Genomic DNA, 20,178 nt, shown 5'->3' on the forward strand with positions numbered 1-20,178 from the left:
TTCTCATTGCTTATTCATAAATAGTCGTATCAAGAACAGCTGACCTCTTTTACTCATCTTGGATATACTCTTTTTTTTTTTTTTTTTTTTTTTTTACCAGATCAGGAGCATTTGTATGTCTTGAGCCTCGGGAGGTAGCAGGACTCTCCTGGGTGTTTTGGTTTGAAGTTCACAATGATGTTATAAGATAGGAAAAGTTATCCCCATTTGACAAACAAGCTGAAAGGAAATGACTTGCTCAGGCTGAATGATGGAACCATGAACGAGCGGCCCAGCAGCTAGAGGTGGTCTTACTCCAGCCTGGAACCCTGACCCTGCCAGAACCCCAGGCTCGCTGCTAACAGGTGAGCAGTGCAGAGAGAAGGAGCAGAGCCAGACCCGGACACGTTGAGGATTCTGAGAATGAGCTCCAACAGGTGAACTTCCCTAAAGCGAACCAGGAACTTCTGGGCATGTTAAAGTGGGAGACGATAAAGACGGTTCTTTTCTAGAGACCAGCTCTGGGGAGGCTCTGAAAACTCAGAGCTGAAAAACGTCTCCACGTTTCAGCCTGTTTCAGCTTGTACTCAGTCATAGTAACACTGCTTTTATTTCGTGAGGGTTGGTTTGGGGACTTGCCCCTTTCGGTACCTGCCGGTGCCTGACAGGTGTTTGTTGAGTGAACGAATGAATAACAAAAGGCACAGGACAGATAGTGAGGGAGAAGAGTGTATGTGATGTCTCTTTGGTCTCTCTCAGAACCTCCCCTCCCTATCCTTCATCTGAGACAATGCCAGTCACTGCTGTGTTCCTGAGTGATCCTCAGTTCTGAGAAACAACATAACAGAATTCTAGCATTGTTAGACTACTTAGACATGACCTCATCCACATTCTATCCGGTTCGTGAATCATCCTGTAGCGTTTCTGACATGCCCGTTAAACCCATTCCCCGGTTCATTTGCTCATTGAATCTTTCCGTTTGTGGGATGCCTGTTATGTGACTAGCTTGTTCTGGATGTGAGGATGATGATAATGACAACGATGACCTTGGCATTCATCCCGTCTATATTGGTTAAGTAATGAGCTGAACCAAAAGTAACCCTTCAATTAATTTATGATAGTGTACTGTCCAGAAGTAGGCAGGCCATCCAAGTCCAGCAGGGCATTTGGACTACATGAGGTTACCAGAAACCCAGGCTTCTCCTGTTTGCTCTCTTACTTCCTAGGGCGTGGTCCTCTCCTGAAGCTGAAGTTGGCTCAGGCTACCATGTCTGCATCACAGCCTACAAGAGGGCAAGGGGGGGTGCAGTGGTTATGCACATCACTTCTCACAACCTATTGGCTGGACCCTAGTCACATGGCCATTCCTACCTGCAAGGGAAGCTGGGAAATGTAGTCTCTTGCCTGGTAGCCACGTGCTTAGCTAACACCGGCTATGTGTGTTGTAGTTTTAAGAAGGGACAGATGGATGCCAAAGATCAAGTCATAGTCTTGGCCATACAGCCCGACTCCTTCATTCTTTCAGTTTACACATAAGGAAACTGAGGCCCCGGGAGGGGAAGTAGCTTATCTGAGGTCCCTCAATAAGGTAGCGGCCTGTTCCCTGCCTTGAATGCCACACACTTTCCACCTCCATACGCAGTGTCTTTTAGTAAATCATTATTATGACTCCTGCAGCGTGTGACTTCTGCTTTCTAGGAGAAGAATGTTTTCTCCCTGATAGAGATTATCGGATAGATCAGTGGTTCTCAGTCCTTTTCTTTGGTCGGAAGTGGTGGATTCGTGGAGCCTTTGGAGTAACTACAGAAGATTTTAACTGTCTCCCCATAAAAATACTCAAACGTGTGCCCGCACACACATAGGTTCAACTTCAGCTTCAGAGCGTTCGTGTTGACTCCCCTGAGCCTCTACGAATCCCTATAAACCCACGTGGGAACACAAAGAAACGCGCTCCATGGACGCTGCATCTGGCAGCTACGGGGCTTCCTGATTCAGCCTGGCTCACATTACAGCTAGAACTCTCTGCAAATGCATAATTCGAGGTCACCATGGAGCTACTATGCAAATTGTTTTAACGCGAGGAGGAGGAGCTCGGGCTTGCTGGTCTACCACGGTCCAAAGTATGAAAATGCCTGCAGGGAAGTTTTGCAATGCCAAGAACTGCAGACGTAACCACATTAGTAGCAATTTACGGACCCTTATTTTGTGTAAGCGCACACAGACACACACACCGAGACTCTTAACGATAAAAAGGTTACTCTGGAAATTACTATTTTTTTTTTTTTTTAATCATTAGGGATAATTTGCTCTCCGAGTGAGATGGTTCCCAACAACGGAACGGGGTGTGCAAACCATCCCTTATCTTGGTGTGCCACAAAACAGCCTTTATCATTCTTTTTTCCTTTACAATTTACAATGCTGCCAAGCAGAACATATTGAAACAGAGTGCAAGCAGACGGTATTTACTCTAAGTGAACCAGAATCAAGTTTTAAATAAAATAGGCTTAACAGAAATGATAACAAAATCTGATCTAGCAGACTCTAAAAAAAAATGGCTTGGCGCAAAAAACACATTGCCCCGGGGAATCACATTAGCCTCTCTAGCACGATCATGTTACATAAAATTAAAGGTTACAGCCGCTGGATCCAACTATGAATGCTTAATCATGTTCTCAATGAGACGAATAGCAGCCTCAGGAATCTACTCATGAAAATTTAAGGCAGAAAACGAATCCCAGTTCTTATTTCTGTGCTTATATTCGGGATTCGAGAAGTAACATAGACTCGTGGGCTCAGCCCCTTGTCAGGTTCACGGGAGCATCCCGAGGACCATAACCGTCATGATCTTTTCACAGCTGACCTTCTGGGAGAGCCAGATAGGCTTGGCACAGAGAAGCAGATGGCTTTTATTTCATTTATTTATTTTTGCACGGAGTCAGAAGACCATACGAAGCCTTATCAGTCTGTGAGCCAGGCCAGAGGCAATACCCAGAGCTGGCTTCCTCTGGAACACAGCCGAAACCGAGTTCAGCCATCCTCTCTTGAGGGGACTGGACGGCACTCGACATTGTACGGGAGGAGGACGAGAAAAGTGCTCACCCCAGAGTAATTCAGCCAGACCGTGTCAGTCGTACGTGACCCGTTCCTTCGGCGATGGAAGAGTCCCGACTAGGGTTTCTGGAATCTTCCACCCTCAGCTGTCTGTGGGGAGCTGCGGGCCCAAGGCCAAGAATGCCTGCGGCCGCCAGAGGCTCAAAGCCCCCCTCGAAGCCTCCAGAGGGATCCCATCCTGCTGACAACTTCATTTTGGATTTCTGGCCTCCAGAGCAGTGAGAGAACATATTTCTGCCGACTGAAGCCAGCGAGATTGTGGTAACTTGCCCCGGCAGCCGTGGGGGGTGAATGCAATAGCTGGGGCATTGTGGACAAGCCATCTGATCCTCCCAGCTCCCCCTTTTTTGGTCTCTCTGTAAAGTGGGGATGACAGTAGCGCCTCCTGACGTTACACACTAAGTGCTGAGATCGGCTCTGAAACACGCCTTGCAAAGTCAGGTGCGAGTTAGCGTTTGCAAGACTGTTTTCGAAATGAAAATAGTGTTTTGTTTTGTTTTGTTTTGTTTTGTTTTGTTTTTTTACTGCTTATTAAAACAGTGTGATTATAGGATACTTCTTCATAATAGCAATTATACAGTAATACAAAAGCCCTTAAAAGAGAAAATAAAGGGGCGCCTGGGTAGCTCAGTCGGTTAAGCATCCGAATCCTGATCTTGGCTCAGGTCATGATCTCGCAGTTCGTAGGTTCGAGCCCTGCATTGCACTCTGTGCTGGCAGCGTGGAGCCTGCTTGGGATTCTCTCTCTCCCTCTCTCTCGGCCCCACCCCCCTCTCTAAATAAAGTTAAAAAAAATAATCTGTGCTGTACAACTCCAGAAATAACCACTATTCCATAGGTCCTTTCTCTCGGTTTTGATGTGACGTCTAACTTATGGACTTAAACCTTGGGGGCACCGCTTTGCGACCGGTGGGCCTTGGCATAGCTTCTCTGTCCTTCAGTTACAGGGATGATGGTAACGTCCACCTGCCAGGTTTGCGGCGAGGACTGAAAGGGGGCAATCCACAGAAGAACTTGACGTAACAGGGCCTGGCACCTTGCCCGCCAGTGGGGAGAGGAACCAGGAAGGGCTGGCCTGGAGGGTCGAGGCTCCTTAAATGGAGGCTCAGAGAGATACAACACGCGCAGTTGTTGCGATCCTGGCCAGTCTGCACGCTGAGGCCGTGTTCCAGCGACGTGCTCGCAATTTCTGCAGGATGCCCTTCTCTCTCGGCCACGGGGACTCTGCAGACGCCGCCTCTCTTCTTCCCCTGTGGCCTTCCGGACTCAGCTCGTGCACCATGTCTTCTGGGATGCCCTCTTTGACCTGGAGTATGCTTCAGCTGCCTCCCTCGTGGCCTCACAGCCTATGGTTCTATAGCCTCTGCACTGCCCCCCATCAAAGTGTGACCCACTCTGCCCCTGTCCTTGCACCACACTAGACTTCTAAACTTCAGCTCCAGGAAAGCAGATCCCCTGTCTGACTCATATCCCAGGGCCCGGCCCATAAGAGGTGCTCAGAAAGTGCCCACTCGACAGAGGTGGAAAGGGGAAAGAATGATGTCCTGACTCCTCTCCGGGAGACCTTCTGCCTTCCCTGGTTCTCAGGGCTGGAACCAGTGCCTGCTGTGTTCCCACAGCCTCCTGGGCTTCCTTCCACCACAACACAAACCCCAGTTGCAGCCTTTGCGTGTGGGACCATTCGTATATGTATTAGTCAGCTCACTCTGTGATAATGCTGTGGCACAAACATCCCTCACACCCAAATCTCAGTGGCTCATGGAAACACATATTTTTCTTACGAGCCTTGCGCTCTGCTTTGGGGATACGTGTGGGGTTCAGGCCTGTTCCTTGGGTCTCTCGTGCTGGGAACAGAGGATCCCAGGACCAGCTCTTCTCATGATGGATAGCAGCAGCACGAGAGAGCTGAAACACGGGCCATCTCTTAAAGCCTTCACTCCCTCAGAACTGGCACACTGACACTTCCTCCCATATACCATTGGCCAAAGCAAGTCCTATGGCAAACCCCACATGAGCAGTGTGGGAGAAGTAGGAAACACCTCCTTATCCCAGTGAGCCACGGAAAGGACAGGAAGAGCAGGAAGAATTGTGAGTAGTCAGTATTTACACAATAGCTCATTTTTGGAGATAGTAAACACCTCTTGTGCTTATTATGTTTCAGGCACCAACATCAATTCATTTATTCCCCATAATCACCCTAGAAGGGGGAGGTAATATTGTCAGTACCCATTTTACAGATGAACAAACCGAAGCCAGAGGAGGCTAAATAATTTACCCAAGTTAACTCCCCAGAGAGTAGCAGAGTGGGATAAACCCTGAGCGGAACAGAGCCCGGAAGCCAGGCCTGTGAACGTTTCCTCCGCTAGCATGCTGACCTAGATAGAGGCTGTATCGCTTTATGCTGCATTTAGTCTGGTGCCTGGTTTAGACGGGCCAATCCGTGCTTGTTGGCAGAATCAAAGGCAAGAAATGTTTACTGGTCATTTATTACATACCAGGTACCGTTACCTGCTTTTATAAATCGTTTCTGATATAATCCTCGCAGCAATCCTGGGGAGTTAATATCAGTCTCCCCAATTTACAGATAAGGACTCCAAGACGAAAATGAGGCTTGTCTGACCCCAAGGCCTGGCAGTTTGGGCCAATCTTAAATCTAGCCGGCTCGTGCTGGATGGGGCGGGCTCCATTTTTTTCAGCTTTTGGCTCTTGTCTCTGGGGAGTTTTTCGCTGTATTAGAAGGGAGACAGCCCCTGGCCCCCAGAACGCCTGCCAGAGAGAGAGACAGAGCGCGAAAGATGGGGGTGGTCGGGAGAGAGAAGATTGGGTGGGGAGTCTCAAAAAGAACCCATTCTTTCTACCAAGGCCCAGACAGTGACTCAAGGCGGCCAGCAGATGGCAGGATGTGGCCAAAGATCCCCCGAAGCCAGGCGTGCTGGGCGGGCCGCGAGGGCTGGATTGCAACGCGCGGGCAACCAGCTCGCCCCTCAGGGAGGCTCCCCGGGGGTCTGCGCTCTCCCTACGAGCCTCGGGGTGCACTCAGAGCACCCAGCACTTAGCACCCTGGTCCCAGGCTCGTCTCCTTCCCCGATCTGGACTCCCCAGCTCCCGCCGCCAGGGACCCACGCACCCCGATGCGAACCCGCCCTTTCATCAGACTCCGAGGCCGCGCAGTCCCGGGAATCCCGAGGTGCAAACCCGGGCACGCGTAGGCAGAATGGTTTGGGGCAAACCACGCCCCTGTGGGGGCCTCAGTTTCCCCATGTAGAATGAAAGGGGCCCTAACGGGTCTAGGCTTTACTTCCGTTCATTAAATATTCAGAAACACATGAAGAGGAAAGGCGTCTGTTGGGGAGCCGGCAGACACCCCCACTGCCCGTGTGCCAGCTCGAACGGCAAAATAAAGCCCAGTGGGGCGTCCAGGACGGACCGAGAGCTCCTCTCCCTCCAAACCTCAGTCCACCTGCCTCCACAACTGGCGGCAACGGTTTTTCTAACCGTTGGGGTGTTGAGAGGTGACGTGGAGCGGTGTTTACGAGGCGCTCGGGCTGGGCTCGGCACACAGTAGGCGCTCACAAACCACTCAACGGCGCGTCGGGAGCGCCCCTCCCCCGGGATCGCGATTATTTCCCCCGCCGGACCCACCCCGCATTCCGCTCCGCATCCCCCGCCCCCCGGCTGCGCACCTCCGCCCGGCCGGCCGCGCCCCTTCCTCTGGGCGGCCCCCCACCCCCACCCCGGGGGCTGCGCTCGCCCCCCGCCCGCCCCGCCCCCTCCGCCCGCCGCGCCGCCTCCCGTTCCCCCCCGCCCGCCGCAGCCGGCGAGGGGCGCGGCTGGGCGGCGGGGCGGCCGCGGGGAGCTCCGGGTTTCCGGGCGGGGGCGGAGGGGGCGCCCGCAGGGGAGGGGGCGCGGCGGGCGCGGTCCCGCCCCTGAGCGGCGCTCGGCGCCCCCCCCCCCGCCCGACCCCTCCCTCCGGCTGGCGCGCGCGGCTGCAGCCTGGGCTGGGCGCTCGCAGCGCGTCCCGCGGCCGGTTCCGCGCTCCCCGCTCCGCGCTCCCCGCTCGGCGCCCCGCGCTCCCCGCCGCCCGCTCCCCGCGGCCGGGCATGTAGCAGCGGCCGGCGCCGCGGCGGAATATGGGCGGGAACCACTCCCACAAGCCCCCCGTGTTCGACGAGAATGAGGAAGGTAAGAGGCGAGGGGCGCATCCCTCGGTGTCCCTTCGCGGCGTGGGGTTTTGGGGGGGGGTGTGTGTGCTCGTCCCGGGGGCCGCTGCCTCCCCCTCCTCCCCTCCCCCCTCCCCCGGGGCCCGCGCGGACCGGGGTGTGCAGCCGGGCTGGGGGAGCCGAAGGAGGAGCTGGACGCGGGTCTCGGGGGTGCTCGGCTCCAGCTTCCCAAGCCCAGGTCTTGATCAGAGCCTGAGGCAGAAGGAGGCGGCCTGGGTGTGTGTGTGTGTGTGTGTCCACGACGCGTTTGGTCCCTGCGCGGGCAGGTTCCACGCTGCTTCCCTCCCTCGCCCAGGACAGCCTAGGGAAACTTTTCTTGCTTAAACTCCGTGATTCCAAAGAAGGCGTCTCACTCGCGGCAGTCTCCCTGGCGGGGTTGTGGGGGGGGGGGGGGGCGCTGGTAGAGGTTGTCCAGTTTTATCTCAACTCCAGGGCTGGGCTTCCTTGTGGCGTGGGGCCGGAGGGCTCCGGATTGGAGCCGGCAGAACGCCTGTTTCCAGTGCTGTGTGGCCGTGGGCAAGTTGCTTAACCTCTCTGAAACCTTTGTTTCCTCGCCTGTGAGATGAGAGTGATGTTACCACCTACCACCGTAGGATAGGGGATTGTTTGAAGCTCAGCCAGTGGTCATCCGTGTGCAAAGTGCCTTAGAAATATAATCAGCACAGTAGGGTTGGTGAGCTGTTAACTCTGCCTTTAAAACCCTGTGATGGTTTTCTCCAGGCTCCTCCGTGCCCCAGAAAAGAGCTAGGATGTACAGAGCATATACTATGTGCCAGGCACTGCCCTAGACTTTTCTGTGGGTTCTCACAGTTTTCACAGCAACCGTATGAGGTAGGTACTTTTGTTGTTCCATTTTGCTCTTGTAGAAAGGGATGTGGTCTGGTTCCTAAGGAGCGGAGCTGGCTCGGGGGGTGGATAGTCTGCCCTGGAGACAAGTGGATCTCATCGACACCCAGGCATAGGCTTGTGTGCACAGATCGTGGTTTCTAGAATGGCCAAGGCTATGTGGGTGGTAGTCACATGCTGGTCCAGATAGCCCCTCTCAAAAGGATACGTGAAGACAGTTAGCATGAGTTAAGCGGGTCAGGCCTGTTTGGTCCTTTTCTGAAGGAATTCCTAGTCCAGTGGCACTGAATGATCCATGACCATCCATGGTGATAAGGGCAGGGAGTGGGGCTGGTGTAGGCACTTGGGCACCCAAGGACACCTGAGGCCTTCCCGGTTCTGTAGTCTGGGGCACAGGCAGGCCAGGCATGGACAGAGGAGAGGTAGGCAGGGAGGTGGCGGAGGCCCTTGGGTGTCCCAGGAAGAGTCTGGACACCATGCAGCTGAACCTACGCCCCAGCCAAGTTCACACTGACCCTGAACTTCTCCATGGAAGTCAAAGCATTCTTGACACTGAAAGTGATTTTGACACTGTAGGAGTACTCTGCTGTGGGGCAGCCTGCTTGGGGTGGCTGTGGGACAGGCCTGTCCCCTTTTCGGAGCACTTTTGTCCTTCGAGATTATATTCGGGGCTGCTCGCATCTGGGAAGATGGACACTCATTGACAGGTGGAGAGCATGACTGGCGTCAGAAACCTTCTATTTGCAACAAGTCAAAGCTCTCCCATCTGTTTTGGTGAAGGGATCTATATTCGTCTGCCCAGGCTGCCATCACAAAATACCACCGATGCTTAAACAACAGAATTTGTTGGTGCTGGTGGCTTCAGTAACAGAAATTTGTTTTCTCGCTGTCCTAGAGGCCGGAAGTCCAAGATCAAGGTGCTGTCAGGGTTGGTTTCTGGTGAGAGCTCTCCCTGGCTTGCAGATAGATGGCTACCTTCTCCCTGTGGCCTCGCATGGCCTTTCCTCCGTGTGCTTGAGGCGCTAGAGAGAGATCTCTGGTGTCTCCTTCTTTTAAGAATGGCAGTCCTATCAGATCAGGGCTCCGCCTTTATGACCTCACTTAACCTCAGTTATCTCCTTAAAGGTCCTGTGTCCAAAGGTAGTCACACTTGGAGGTTAGAACTTGAACATGAAGTTTGGAAAGGACAACAAATGAGTCCGTACCAGGAGCCTTTCATGAAAGCCATGAACTTCCCACATAGAAGAAAGCGAAACTTAACACATCAGGGGTTCGTGGTTCTGGCCTGGATCAAAGCTTGTACTTTAAGTAAGGCTGTACTTTAGGGTTCTTAGCATGTTTCTGTCTTTTTTTTTTTTTTTTTTTTTTTGCCTCCCTTATGTTGACGTCTGTGTCTGTCCTTTATCCCAGAAAATGTGCTGTATAATATTGATTGGCAAAATAGTTCTATCTGGTGTAACCAACCTTTTGATTTTCCTGCTGTTGTCATTCCTCGTTCCACAAGCAGATTGGGCCCAAGGTCGACTGCCTGTTTCAGGGCTTGTTGAAATACAAGGTTAGGACTCTCCTCGTTTTGCCAGCTTCCAGCCCAGTGAAACATTAACTTGTTTGATTTTGCCAATGTATGCCTCAATTATTTTCCTGTGCAAATAAAGCACTGGTATTTGCCACCGTTTGAGTCAATTATCCTGGAGGCATTTACTGACCATCTTTTCTGCACCCACCCCTATGATGGGCACCAGGAATATGAAGAAAATGAAGGCAAAATCTTAACCCTCTGGGAGCTTCTAGGGCAAATAAATGGCCAGGACGATGCAGGGACCTCAGAGAGCTATGGTGTCTTAGAAGAGAGTCTTTAACCCTGGGGCAAAGGGGAGAGGCAAAGAAGACTTTCTCCTGTTGAGTCTTGTGAAAATGGTAGGTGTTACCAGTAAGGGTGGCTTGGTGGAGCAGGGAAGGGTGTGTTAGAAGGCTGGAACAGGATGTGCTAAGGCAGAAGGTGAAGAGTAAGCATGGCTCAATGGGGAGGTTGTGGGGCGTGGCTAGTACTCCTGCGGTGTGGTCTGTGAGGCTGGGAGGCACAGGAGATATGAACCCCGAGTGCCGGACCAGCTTTAAAGGGCCAAGTGGCCATCGGCTCGGGCTTGATCCTTTAGGCATCTGGAGTCACTGAAGAATTTTAAGCAGGGAGCGACACGGTTCAGTGAATGAGCACGCTGTCCCAAACCAGAGCTGGTGGATGGTTGACGACAGTAACACCTACCCAGGCGAAGCAAGTCTGGTTTGTAAGTAATTTTTAAAAAAAAATTTTTTTTTTCAACGTTTATTTATTTTTGGGACAGAGAGAGAGAGAGCATGAACGGGGGAGGGCAGAGAGAGAGGGAGACACAGAATCGGAAACCGGCTCCAGGCTCTGAGCCATCAGCCCAGAGCCTGACGCGGGGCTCGAACTCATGGACCGTGAGATCGTGACCTGGCTGAAGTCGGACGCTTAACCGACTGCGCCACCCAGGCGCCCCAGGTTTGTAAGTAATTTAATGCTACCCCCTGGCTGAAGCTCTGCCATTGCATAATTGTCCCACGGCTCGCTACATCCTGATGGCAAAAGTTTAACTCGCGTCTAGGTAATAGTAACAACTGTGACTTACTAATGCCTTGCACGGACTACTTTTCGTACCGAATTGAGAATCCTCACCAACTCGGCCCGGGAGGTCTCAGAATCTGCATTTTACTAGAGAGGTAAGTGAGGACCTCAGGAAAATCCCCTGGCCTGTGTGTCGGGGGGAGCTGGGACTCACACCCAGGTCTATTTACTTCTAGAGTCCGGCACCTGACCGCGTTCCCTGTGCCGCCTGGAGGCCCAGGGGAAACTTCGCTCTCCCAGATACATACGGCCACGCGGAATGAGTCCAGCACTCAGATCAGGCTTTGCGACGGGGCTCTTTGTACAGACGTTGCCAGGAAGATAGTAGCAGTATATTCGGACGGTACTTGCTTGTTTACAGTAATCATCTCACGTATCATCTTTGCAAAAAGCATTTGTTGGGCAGTTACGTCACAATACAAATTCTGGGAATGGAAACAAAATCCTCCCCCGTTCCAAATTCATATAAAAATTGCATTGAAGTTGTTTTTCCCCGCCTCACTATCCTTACCCCCATCTAGACGTTTTTATATAGGAGTGTACCTGCCGCAGAGACCAGGATTTCCGCTTTTTCTCCTAGCCTTGGGTTTAAAGAAGCTTAAACCGCAACAGTGTCTTCAAATCGATATTTTAATGGGCTGTGATATCCCACCAAACGGAACTATTATAATTTACTTAAGTATTTTCTTTTTGTTAGACAGTGAGGCTACTTTCATTTTTCCATTTTTATAACCTAGTTCTTGAACATTTTGCACACTTTTTCCTTCTTTTAAATGAATTTCTTAAAATAAAGCATAAGGGGAGAGATTATGGGATCAAAGGGACTGAATACTTTTTGGAACTCCAGAAACGTCAATTATGTTTCCGAAGGGTTTTTATCAACGTGCTATAAATTTATGGCCGGCATTCACATTTGCGGGGTATCGATTTAGCAACCTCATAGCCAGCTCTGGGCATTCTCATTTTAGAATGTCATAAATTAGAAGGTCATTTAAGAATAAGCGTTACTTCAGGGCACCTGGGTGGCTCAGTCGGTTAAATGTCCGACTTCAGCTCAGGTCATGATCTCGTGGTCCGTGGGTTCAAGCCCTGCGTCGGGCTCTGTGCTGACAGCTCAGAGCCTGGACCCTGCTTTGGATTCTGTGTCTCCCTCTGTCTCTGTCCCTCCCCCACTCACACTCTCTCAAAAATGAATCAATGTAAAAAAAAAACAATTAAAAATAATAAGTGTTATTTCTATATTATTATTGGGTCAGGTAATTTCACATGCAGCTTAGAACAAACACATCTTGGTCTAACTGAATACACAGCAAAAGTTGCTCTTTCTTCTGGAAATATTTAGACACCTAAGGCAATTAAATAATCACCCCCTAGAGTGACAGTCATGCTTTAGCTGGAGACACTCTTTTGAACCTGGGGTGTCTCAGTCATGTGTGATTCATCAAGTATCTGATGTCTGTGCTGCGGGGTTCACTCGTGAATTTGCCCCAACTTTCGTAGTACTTTAGGCCAACTCCTTCATGTTACAGCTTGGTTTCCATACTTGTAACAACGGTGGCTTGGGTATGAGGTGGAAACCAAAAAGATTCCGAGAAAGTTCAGCATGGCATGCAATGAACTTTGCTCTTCTGATTCGAGTCTCTATAGAGGTGGAGGCTAGACAGATGCCATGTAAGGGATGTGGGTTGAGGGGCTCCGTGTTCATACCTGTATGCGGCAGGTACATATTTAATGCAGGAGTCTAGGATGTAAACCTTAGACTTGAAGGTTCTTGAGATCTGGACCTCACTTGAAAATGTGTTTTGATTTGTCTTCTACATGGGGGATTAAGAAAATAGCCATGAACCCGTATGAGGTGGTTTAGTAGAAATGAACATTAGGGACCATCTCTACCTGACAACACTCATAGAAAATAGGTATGAATTTTATAAGCTTAAAACAGGTGTCAGTCATCTCGATAAAGTCAGACGTATGTATGCCAACTATCGTATTTCATTGCTTCTAAGGCATTCGTTTTTCCACGTTTTCAGTCTCTGAAATTGGGGGTGCAGTTTGGCTAACGTGGTGTTTGTGATGGAGTGTCTAAATTTTTTTTTAACTTTTATTTATTTTTGAGAGAGAAAAACAGAGTGCGAGTGGGGGAAGGGCAGAGAGAGGGAGACACAGAATCCGAAGCAGGCTCCGACAGCCCAGAGCCCAGTGCGGGGGCTTGAACCTACGAACTGTGGGATCATGACCTGAGCCAAAGCTGGACGCTTAACCGACTGAGCCAGCCAGGTGCCCCTGTGATGTGGCTTTCTTAGTGCATGGGGTCATAGCTGTTCACACTAGTGTGGTACATAACAGGGCTAACCGAGCTTTTTCAAGTGACTAGATGAATTGTCACATCTACATTGTAGATGAATTGGCCACATTTCCTTCTTGGTGGCACATAAAACCATGTGTACGTTGAACGTGGATGGCACCTGAGATCGGGTGGAATGTGGCACGGTAGACGAGCCTCCTTCTGTAGTAAATGACAGAAAACCAACACGAGGTCCTTTGAAGGCAATGGATCGGCTCTGGTCACTTGTCACCACCTCCATCACTACCATCGGGTCCAAGCCTTGGGCTGGGCTATGACAAGAGCCTCCCTCACTGGTCTCCTAGCTTTCGCTCCTGCCCCCCTGAACATCACCTCAGTGCAGCCCCAGAGTGATCCCGTAAAAGTGGGCATGGGGCACATCGCCCATCAGGCCCGGCCTCTCTGACCCCATCTCCCTCCTTTCTCCAGCCCACTTGCCTCCCTGCTGCCCCTCGGACGCACGGGCGCCCTCCTGTCTCTATTCTGTCTTCCCACAAATGTCACCTCCCAGTAAGGCCGTCACTGACCACCCTGCTTACGATGGCACTCCCAACCCACCCTCCTGGCCTTGCCTTGCTTCACGGCAATTTGTCATCATCTGCCGTACGGTTTAGTTTACTTACTTCCTTAGGTATAGTCTGTCTTCCTCCGTGCGGTCACAAGCCCCCTGAAGGTAGGGACGTGATGGGATTTATTCACTGCTGTGTGCCCAAGACGTAAAAGAGCATCTGATACACAGCAGGTGCTCAATACATTCTTGAAGGATGGATGAATGAAGGTGTGCATCTCATGGCGGAACCAGGTGCTCAGCGGATGTCGTCAGGGCTCTGGATCCTTGGATTCTCTGCTCTCTTCGGCATGGCTTTGGGCCGGCTCTCTCATCATGGGGGCCCTACCACCTCTGGGCCCGGAGCCTCACGGAAGAGGGAGCATCTCTTTTCACAGCTGTTGCAGAACAAAATCCCGGGGTTCATTCTGACCTGTTGGGGTTAAGTCCTGAGCATTCTGGAACCCATCACTGTGACCGGGGAGAATGAGGCTCCACGTGGCCAGACTGGGTTACATGTCCGACCTCAGGGCGGCCGTTGGTTAGCACTTGGGGCATCTGGGTCACGAAAGCATGTGAAGGGTTTTCCCCAGCATTGCCGGCTATCAGCAGCAGCAGAAGGGCAGCTGGACGCGGGGCAGGCAGGTGAAATGGCCAGAGGCACCTGTTACTAGCGTGTTCTTTGAAACAGGTGTGGGACCCTCTGGCTCATCTCATTTAGTCGTCTGTCTGGTCCCATGAGACCTTCCGACGAGCAGCAAGCAATTCTTTTCCCCCTTTGTGCCTGCAAGGCTGAGGACAGGGCCAGGGAAGGCGCATAACAGCTGTTTGTTGAGTGAAAGGTGGAAGGTGGAGGGAGGGGAGATGGCTTTCCCACAACGTGAGCTGGAGTGAAGAGGGTGTTAAGACGGAGACAGGGTTTCTGGTGAGTCTTGAGGGAAGGGTTTAAATGCCTTGAGAGAAAAAGGATCTGTATTTTAGGAGGATCAAACGGCATAAGCTAGCACTGAGCTTAGGCATTTTCCTGAGAGAATTGGGAGGAACAAAATATTCTTAGCAGTGCTCAGTTGTCGAAAATCTGGGCTCGGAACAATCGCAGATGGAAATGGAGAAAATGTTCCAGAAGGAGCAGCGAGGCTAGAGGATCGCGACACCCTGGAGGAGTATTCTCCTACAGAAAGCAACGGGGCTTCCTCTCCCTTGCGGCATATCTTGGGAGTTCCTCGGGACCGAGCCCTTGGACCTCTTCCTTAGCCCTTTGTCCTGTCTCCCTGCTGATCTTGTCGTCGCCTGCATGCCTGTATCAGTCACCGCGTATCATTCCAGGTACAGTCAGGAGACCGAAGCCACACGGGTTTTCAGAAAGGAAAAATGTACTACAAAGGATGGTCATCTAGTAAAAAGGCTAACTACGAGAAGCAGTCAGAGAGGACTCTGGGAGTCCAGAAGTAGCAAGTTCAGCAGGACGGCTGCTCCCTGCAGGGCTGAGGGTGAGGGAACAGGGAAGGGACTGGAATCCCAGAAGCCTTGTCTGGACAGGCCGTGTTTCCATCTTTGGAGAGGGCCCGGGGGCCAGAGGAACGGGCAGCCTACTGGGGGGCAGAGGAACTTTGCGGAGGGTGCAGCTCATCCTTGAGGGCCACCGAGGGGAGGGCCGCCAGGCCCCCTGCACGCTGGCCTGCCAGTTGCCAGGTGTGGACAGTGGCTGCAACAAGCAAGGAAGCCCCTCCCCCTGTTCCGGTCTGGCAGTGCCTCTCGTGCGCCCTCTGTTGGCGGTTCCTGGCGCGAAGCACCGCCCCCGCGTCACAAAGCAGTGGATTTGGAGCCGAGAGACAGGACATTAATAACTGGTATGCGTTTCTTTTTTTTTTTAACAGTAACTCAGTAATTTATTTCCTTCATTCATATTTCTCCTCTGGGCTCCAAGTCTGTGTTTCTATGTAATCCCACTTGGATGTCTCGAAAGAATTAATGCCTTACATTCAAAATAGCCTCAGTCGAACTCACGTGCTTCCGGAGTTTCCCGGCTTACCGTGTAGCGTTATTATCTAGCCGGTTGCAGAGGCCAAAATATCTTGGCTCGTCCTTGACTCTTCCACCCGCCTTATCCCCCCGCACGTCCAGTTAGGCACCTGGCTGTGTCGATTTCACCTCCCGAATATCTCCCAAATCTGCCCCATCTTTCCAGCTGCACCCCTGCCACTTCCCACTCAGACATCGCCCCTCATCGGGCTCCCATGCCGCCTCCTAATCTACCTCTTGCCTTGCAGCACATCTTCTACCAGCTTCCATGACCTAGAGCTGCGACTTCCGGTCCCAGCTATGACGGTCAGCCCTCTTTAGTGGCTTCCACTGCTCTCACGGTCCAGACTCAGACTGGAATGTGGTCTCCGAGGCCCTGTGGGGGCCCGAACCTGTGTACCTCTCCCGTCGCGTCGTGCGCGTGCGTTCTGCCTCACTGCAGGCGTTAAATCGCTCCGCACCCTTAAAGGTCTCAGCCCCAAACCTGGCACGTGGTTACTTTGTTTTTTAAATTTTTATTTCTTCCGTGAAACTCATCGTCAAATTGGTTTCCATACGACACCCCGTGCTTATCCCAACAGGTGCCCTCCTCAACGCCCATCACCCACTTTGCCCTCTCCTCCACCTCCCATCAGCCCTCAGTTTCTCAGTATTTAAGAGTCTCTTATGGTTTGCCTGCTTCCCTCTCTGCAAGGTTTTTTTTTTCCCCCTTTCCCCCTCCCCCCCTGGTCTTCTGTTAAGTTTCTCAGGACCGTGCAGATTGCTACTTTTCTTCTGTTTGTAGTCAGTGCTGTTGTTTACACTCCTGGGCCAGAGGGCATCCTTTCAGTCTCTGATAAGTTTCACTGCCACTCCTGCCCCTGGGCCTTACCACGTGCTATTCTCTCTGCCCGAAATGCTCCCCCAGCCCCGCCCCCCTTGGCTTGGTTATCTTCCACTCAGTCCTTCTTCAAGGTTCCTTATCTGATTTCCCACGGGGGGGGGGGGGGGGGTTGTCACAATCCCCCTCAAATTACTGCATGCTCCTTTGTGGCATTTGCCACAGTTGTAATTCTACCTTCATTCTTGTGAATACTTCACTAGTGTCTGTCCCCCCCCCCCCCCCCCCCCCCCCCCCCCCCCGACGTGGGACCGGAGTCTCCATGAGCACAGGGCCTGTGGCTCTTGTAGTGTCTGGTCCAGGTCCCACCGCTTTACGAAAGGTCTGTCCTCAGAGCTGCTCGTCCCTGAGCAGTTTTTAGAAAACACAAAGAGAAATCACTGTTGTAACTTAGGAAAGGCAACAGGTTCCCTCCTGGTATGTGAAGAACAACGCTGTAAGAGAGGGATGGTTGGCTCCGTTTCATCCCTGGGGATGTTGTGGTTTGGAGAGGTTAACTCGGTGCCTTATGTGGTAACATAAGGGCTTGGTCTCACTTCTTTCTGTGTCACTGGAAAGCTGTTTCCCTGATACCAGGCTTTCCCCAACTCGATCATTTGCATCCCACTCGTGGAAGTATTTAATTTTTTTAACGTTGATTTATTTTTGAGAGCGAGAGAGAGACAGAGCGCGAGTGGGGGTGGGCAGAGAGAGAGACGCACAGAATTCAGAACAGGCTCCAGGCCCCAAGCTGCTGGCACTGAGCTACCAGCACAGGTGGAGGAGACTTGGGGCTCCAACCCACGGACTGTGAGATCGTGACCGGAGCCGAAGTCGGACGCTTAACCGACGGAGCCCCCCGGGCGCCCCAGCCGGGGAATTATTTTTTACCATGGCCGAATCGAGCTGTACCGTCACTGTGGAGCCCGACGCTGTGGGGGCTCGAACCCACGAACCGTGAGATCATGACCCGAGCTGAAACCCAAGAGTCGGAGGCCTAACGGCTGAGCCACCGAGGTGCCCCATACTATCTTCTATCTTTTTTTTTTTAATTTTTTTTTTCAAACGTTTATTTATTTTTGGGACAGAGAGAGACAGAGCATGAACGGGGGAGGGGCAGAGAGAGAGGGAGACACAGAATCGGAAACAGGCTCCAGGCTCTGAGCCATCAGCCCAGGGCCTGATGCGGGGCTCGAACTCACGGAGTGCGAGATCGTGACCTGGCTGAAGTCGGACGCTTAACCGACTGCGCCACCCAGGCACCCCATACTATCTTCTATCTTGACTGGTTTTACTTTAACAGAATCTTTTGCACAGGAACTTTATATTTCTAGCGTACATTGCAAACGGATTAAGACTTCTATAAATAGGAAGCAAGATAGAGTAGTGGACATAAAACAGTGATGCTCAGAGTAGCAAGACACGCATACCTTTTGTAGATCCTTAGCTTGTGACTTGCTCGCTGGAATTTAAAAATTTTTTTTTAAATTCTTATTTATTTTTGAAGGGGAGAGAGAGAGAGAGAGAGAGAGACAGAGTGTGAGCGAGGGAGGGGCAGAGAGAGCGGGAGACACAGAATCTGAAGCAGGCTCCATCCAGGCCCCGAGCTGTCAGCACGGAGCCCGACGCGGGGCTCAAACTCGTGGACCGAGAGATCCTGACCTGAGCTGAAGTCGGATGCTTAACCCACTGAGCCACCTAGGCGCCCCTCTGTGGATTTTTCTAATGGATTTATAGCGGACGGATTTTCAGCGGTGCCGGACGGCGGCTCTGTGGAGGCAGGGCCTGCCCGGCTCAGGTGCTGGCAGGTTCGTGGGAAGGTTACGTCAGGCCCCCGAGGACAGATGAGCACCACAGTCTGGCCGTCAGGCTGAAGCTCCAGCCTGATGCTCTCTCTCCCCGTCAGTTCTCCTCCCCTCTGGAGTCATGCCCCAGCTTCCAGCCCAGCGCAGAGATGGGGCGTGGGCCTCTGGGCTTGTGTGTGTGCTTCTGGGATACACCAGGCCCCCTGCGTGGCGCCATCGTGGAGTCTTCCAGCAGGGATGCCCCTGGCCTAGCATGGTGGTTAAGAGCACAGACCCAGGGTCAGCCTCCTTGGAGCCCCGAGCGGCGCTGCTACCTACGGGCTGAGTGACCTTGGGTAAGTTTCTTTTCCTCCTGGTCGGTTTCCTCGTCTATCAGATGGGGATTAAATGAGCCTTGCTCCATAAATCGTTTTGAAGGGTAAATGAGTTACTCCGTGTGAAATGCGTACGACGTCGTCTGGCAGATAATAAGCGCCGTATAAAATTTACTAAAGAAGGTTACACTCCGTGACCGAGGAAGGTCACTACCCAGAGGTTAAAAAGCAGGGATCGGGGGGCACACGGGTTGAGACCCCGAGTTTCCTGGGTATTGTCTGTGTGACTGCGGGCCGGGGACTTCACCTCTCTAAGCCTCAGTTTCCTCCTCTCGAGAATGGGGCTGCAACGTGGGGTTGCCATGGGAATGGGGTGAGGTGATGTCAGCACCGGGCAGTGTAAGATAGGACGAGTCTGCGGAGGGAAGTCAGGTGAGAGCTGCTGCTTCCTGAGCCCGAAGGAGGCGGTGACTTCATCCCTGCTGGCTGTCCGTGCCCGCTGTCAGGACCCTCCTTCTCATTTCCATTCTCCTAGGAAACAGCCCATTCCGACAGCCTCTGCCCTCAAAGCTCCCTTGCCTGGGTCCTTATTACATCTGTCAGGAAGGGCCAGGCCTGTTTTCAGAAGCCTGACTCTGGCAAGTCGTGTGGAACAGCGACCGTGGACCAGGCCCCTCTTGCTGGCGGTCAGGGCCACTGACGCGGGTCAAGCCGCCTTTCAAGTGTTCTGTTGGTTAAATCCCTACAGAGGGCTTGGGGGCCGGAGTGGGGTTTTAGGGAGATTAGACCTTGGGCCCCTGCCTGGTAGAAAACGTCCATCCTCTTAGGCGTTTGAGGGGAAAGAAGAAAAGATTTCCGGAGGCCTTGGCGGTGTGGATTGAATGGAGTCCCGCAAAATGAGTAAACTGAAGCCCCCACTGTCTCAGAACGTGACCTCATTTGGACGCGGAGATGCGATTAAGTTAAGACGAGGCCTTTAGGGGCGCCTGGGTGGCTCCGTCGGTTCAGTGTCCGACTCTTGGTTTCGGCTCAGGTTATGATCTCATGGTTTGTGAGTTCGAGCCCCATGTCGGGCTCTGCGCTGAGAGCGCGGAACCTGCTTGGGATTGTCTCTCTTTCCCTCTCTGTCTGCCCCTCTCGCACGCTCTCTTTCTCTCTCAAAATAAATAAACTTTAAAAAAAAAAAAGAGAGAGAGATGAGGCCATTAGTGTGGCCCCTAATACAGCAGCATTGGTGTTCTTATAAAAAGGGGATATTGGGGGGCGCCTGGGTGGCGCAGTCGGTTAAGCGTCCGACTTCAGCCAGGTCACGATCTCGCGGTCCGTGGGTTCGAGCCCCGCGTCGGGCTCTGGGCTGATGGCTCAGAGCCTGGAGCCTGTTTCCGATTCTGTGTCTCCCTCTCTCTCTGCCCCTCCCCCGTTCATGCTCTGTCTCTCTCTGTCCCAAAAATAAATAAATGTTGAAAAAAAAAATTTTAAAAAAGGGG

The 20,178-nt window shown here is 52.2% G+C and overlaps 1 protein-coding gene across 6 annotated transcripts in view; it reads left to right on the forward strand.

The window, feature by feature from the left end:
* The first annotated feature begins 7,050 nt into the window (after nucleotides 1–7,050).
* The window catches only part of STK32B (serine/threonine kinase 32B), a 394,515-nt gene continuing 381,387 nt past the window's right edge, over nucleotides 7,051–20,178 (forward strand). Inside the window, exons 1-2 of one of the 6 annotated variants that reach the window (XM_045474581.1) lie at nucleotides 10,335–10,437; nucleotides 10,678–10,895. Coding sequence is in view for 4 of the 6 variants with exons in the window: in XM_045474577.1 (XP_045330533.1) it covers nucleotides 7,221–7,272 (52 nt within the window). In the remaining 2 variants the exon portion in view is untranslated. Of the gene's footprint in view, nucleotides 7,273–10,334; nucleotides 10,438–10,677; nucleotides 10,896–15,423; nucleotides 15,542–20,178 lie in introns of those variants that run through there. The other 5 variants (XM_045474577.1, XM_045474578.1, XM_045474576.1 and 2 more) reach the window with 5 other exon arrangements.

Source organism: Leopardus geoffroyi, chromosome B1, assembly GCF_018350155.1.
Source record: "Leopardus geoffroyi isolate Oge1 chromosome B1, O.geoffroyi_Oge1_pat1.0, whole genome shotgun sequence".
In the NCBI taxonomy this organism is placed as follows: Eukaryota; Metazoa; Chordata; class Mammalia; order Carnivora; family Felidae; genus Leopardus; species Leopardus geoffroyi.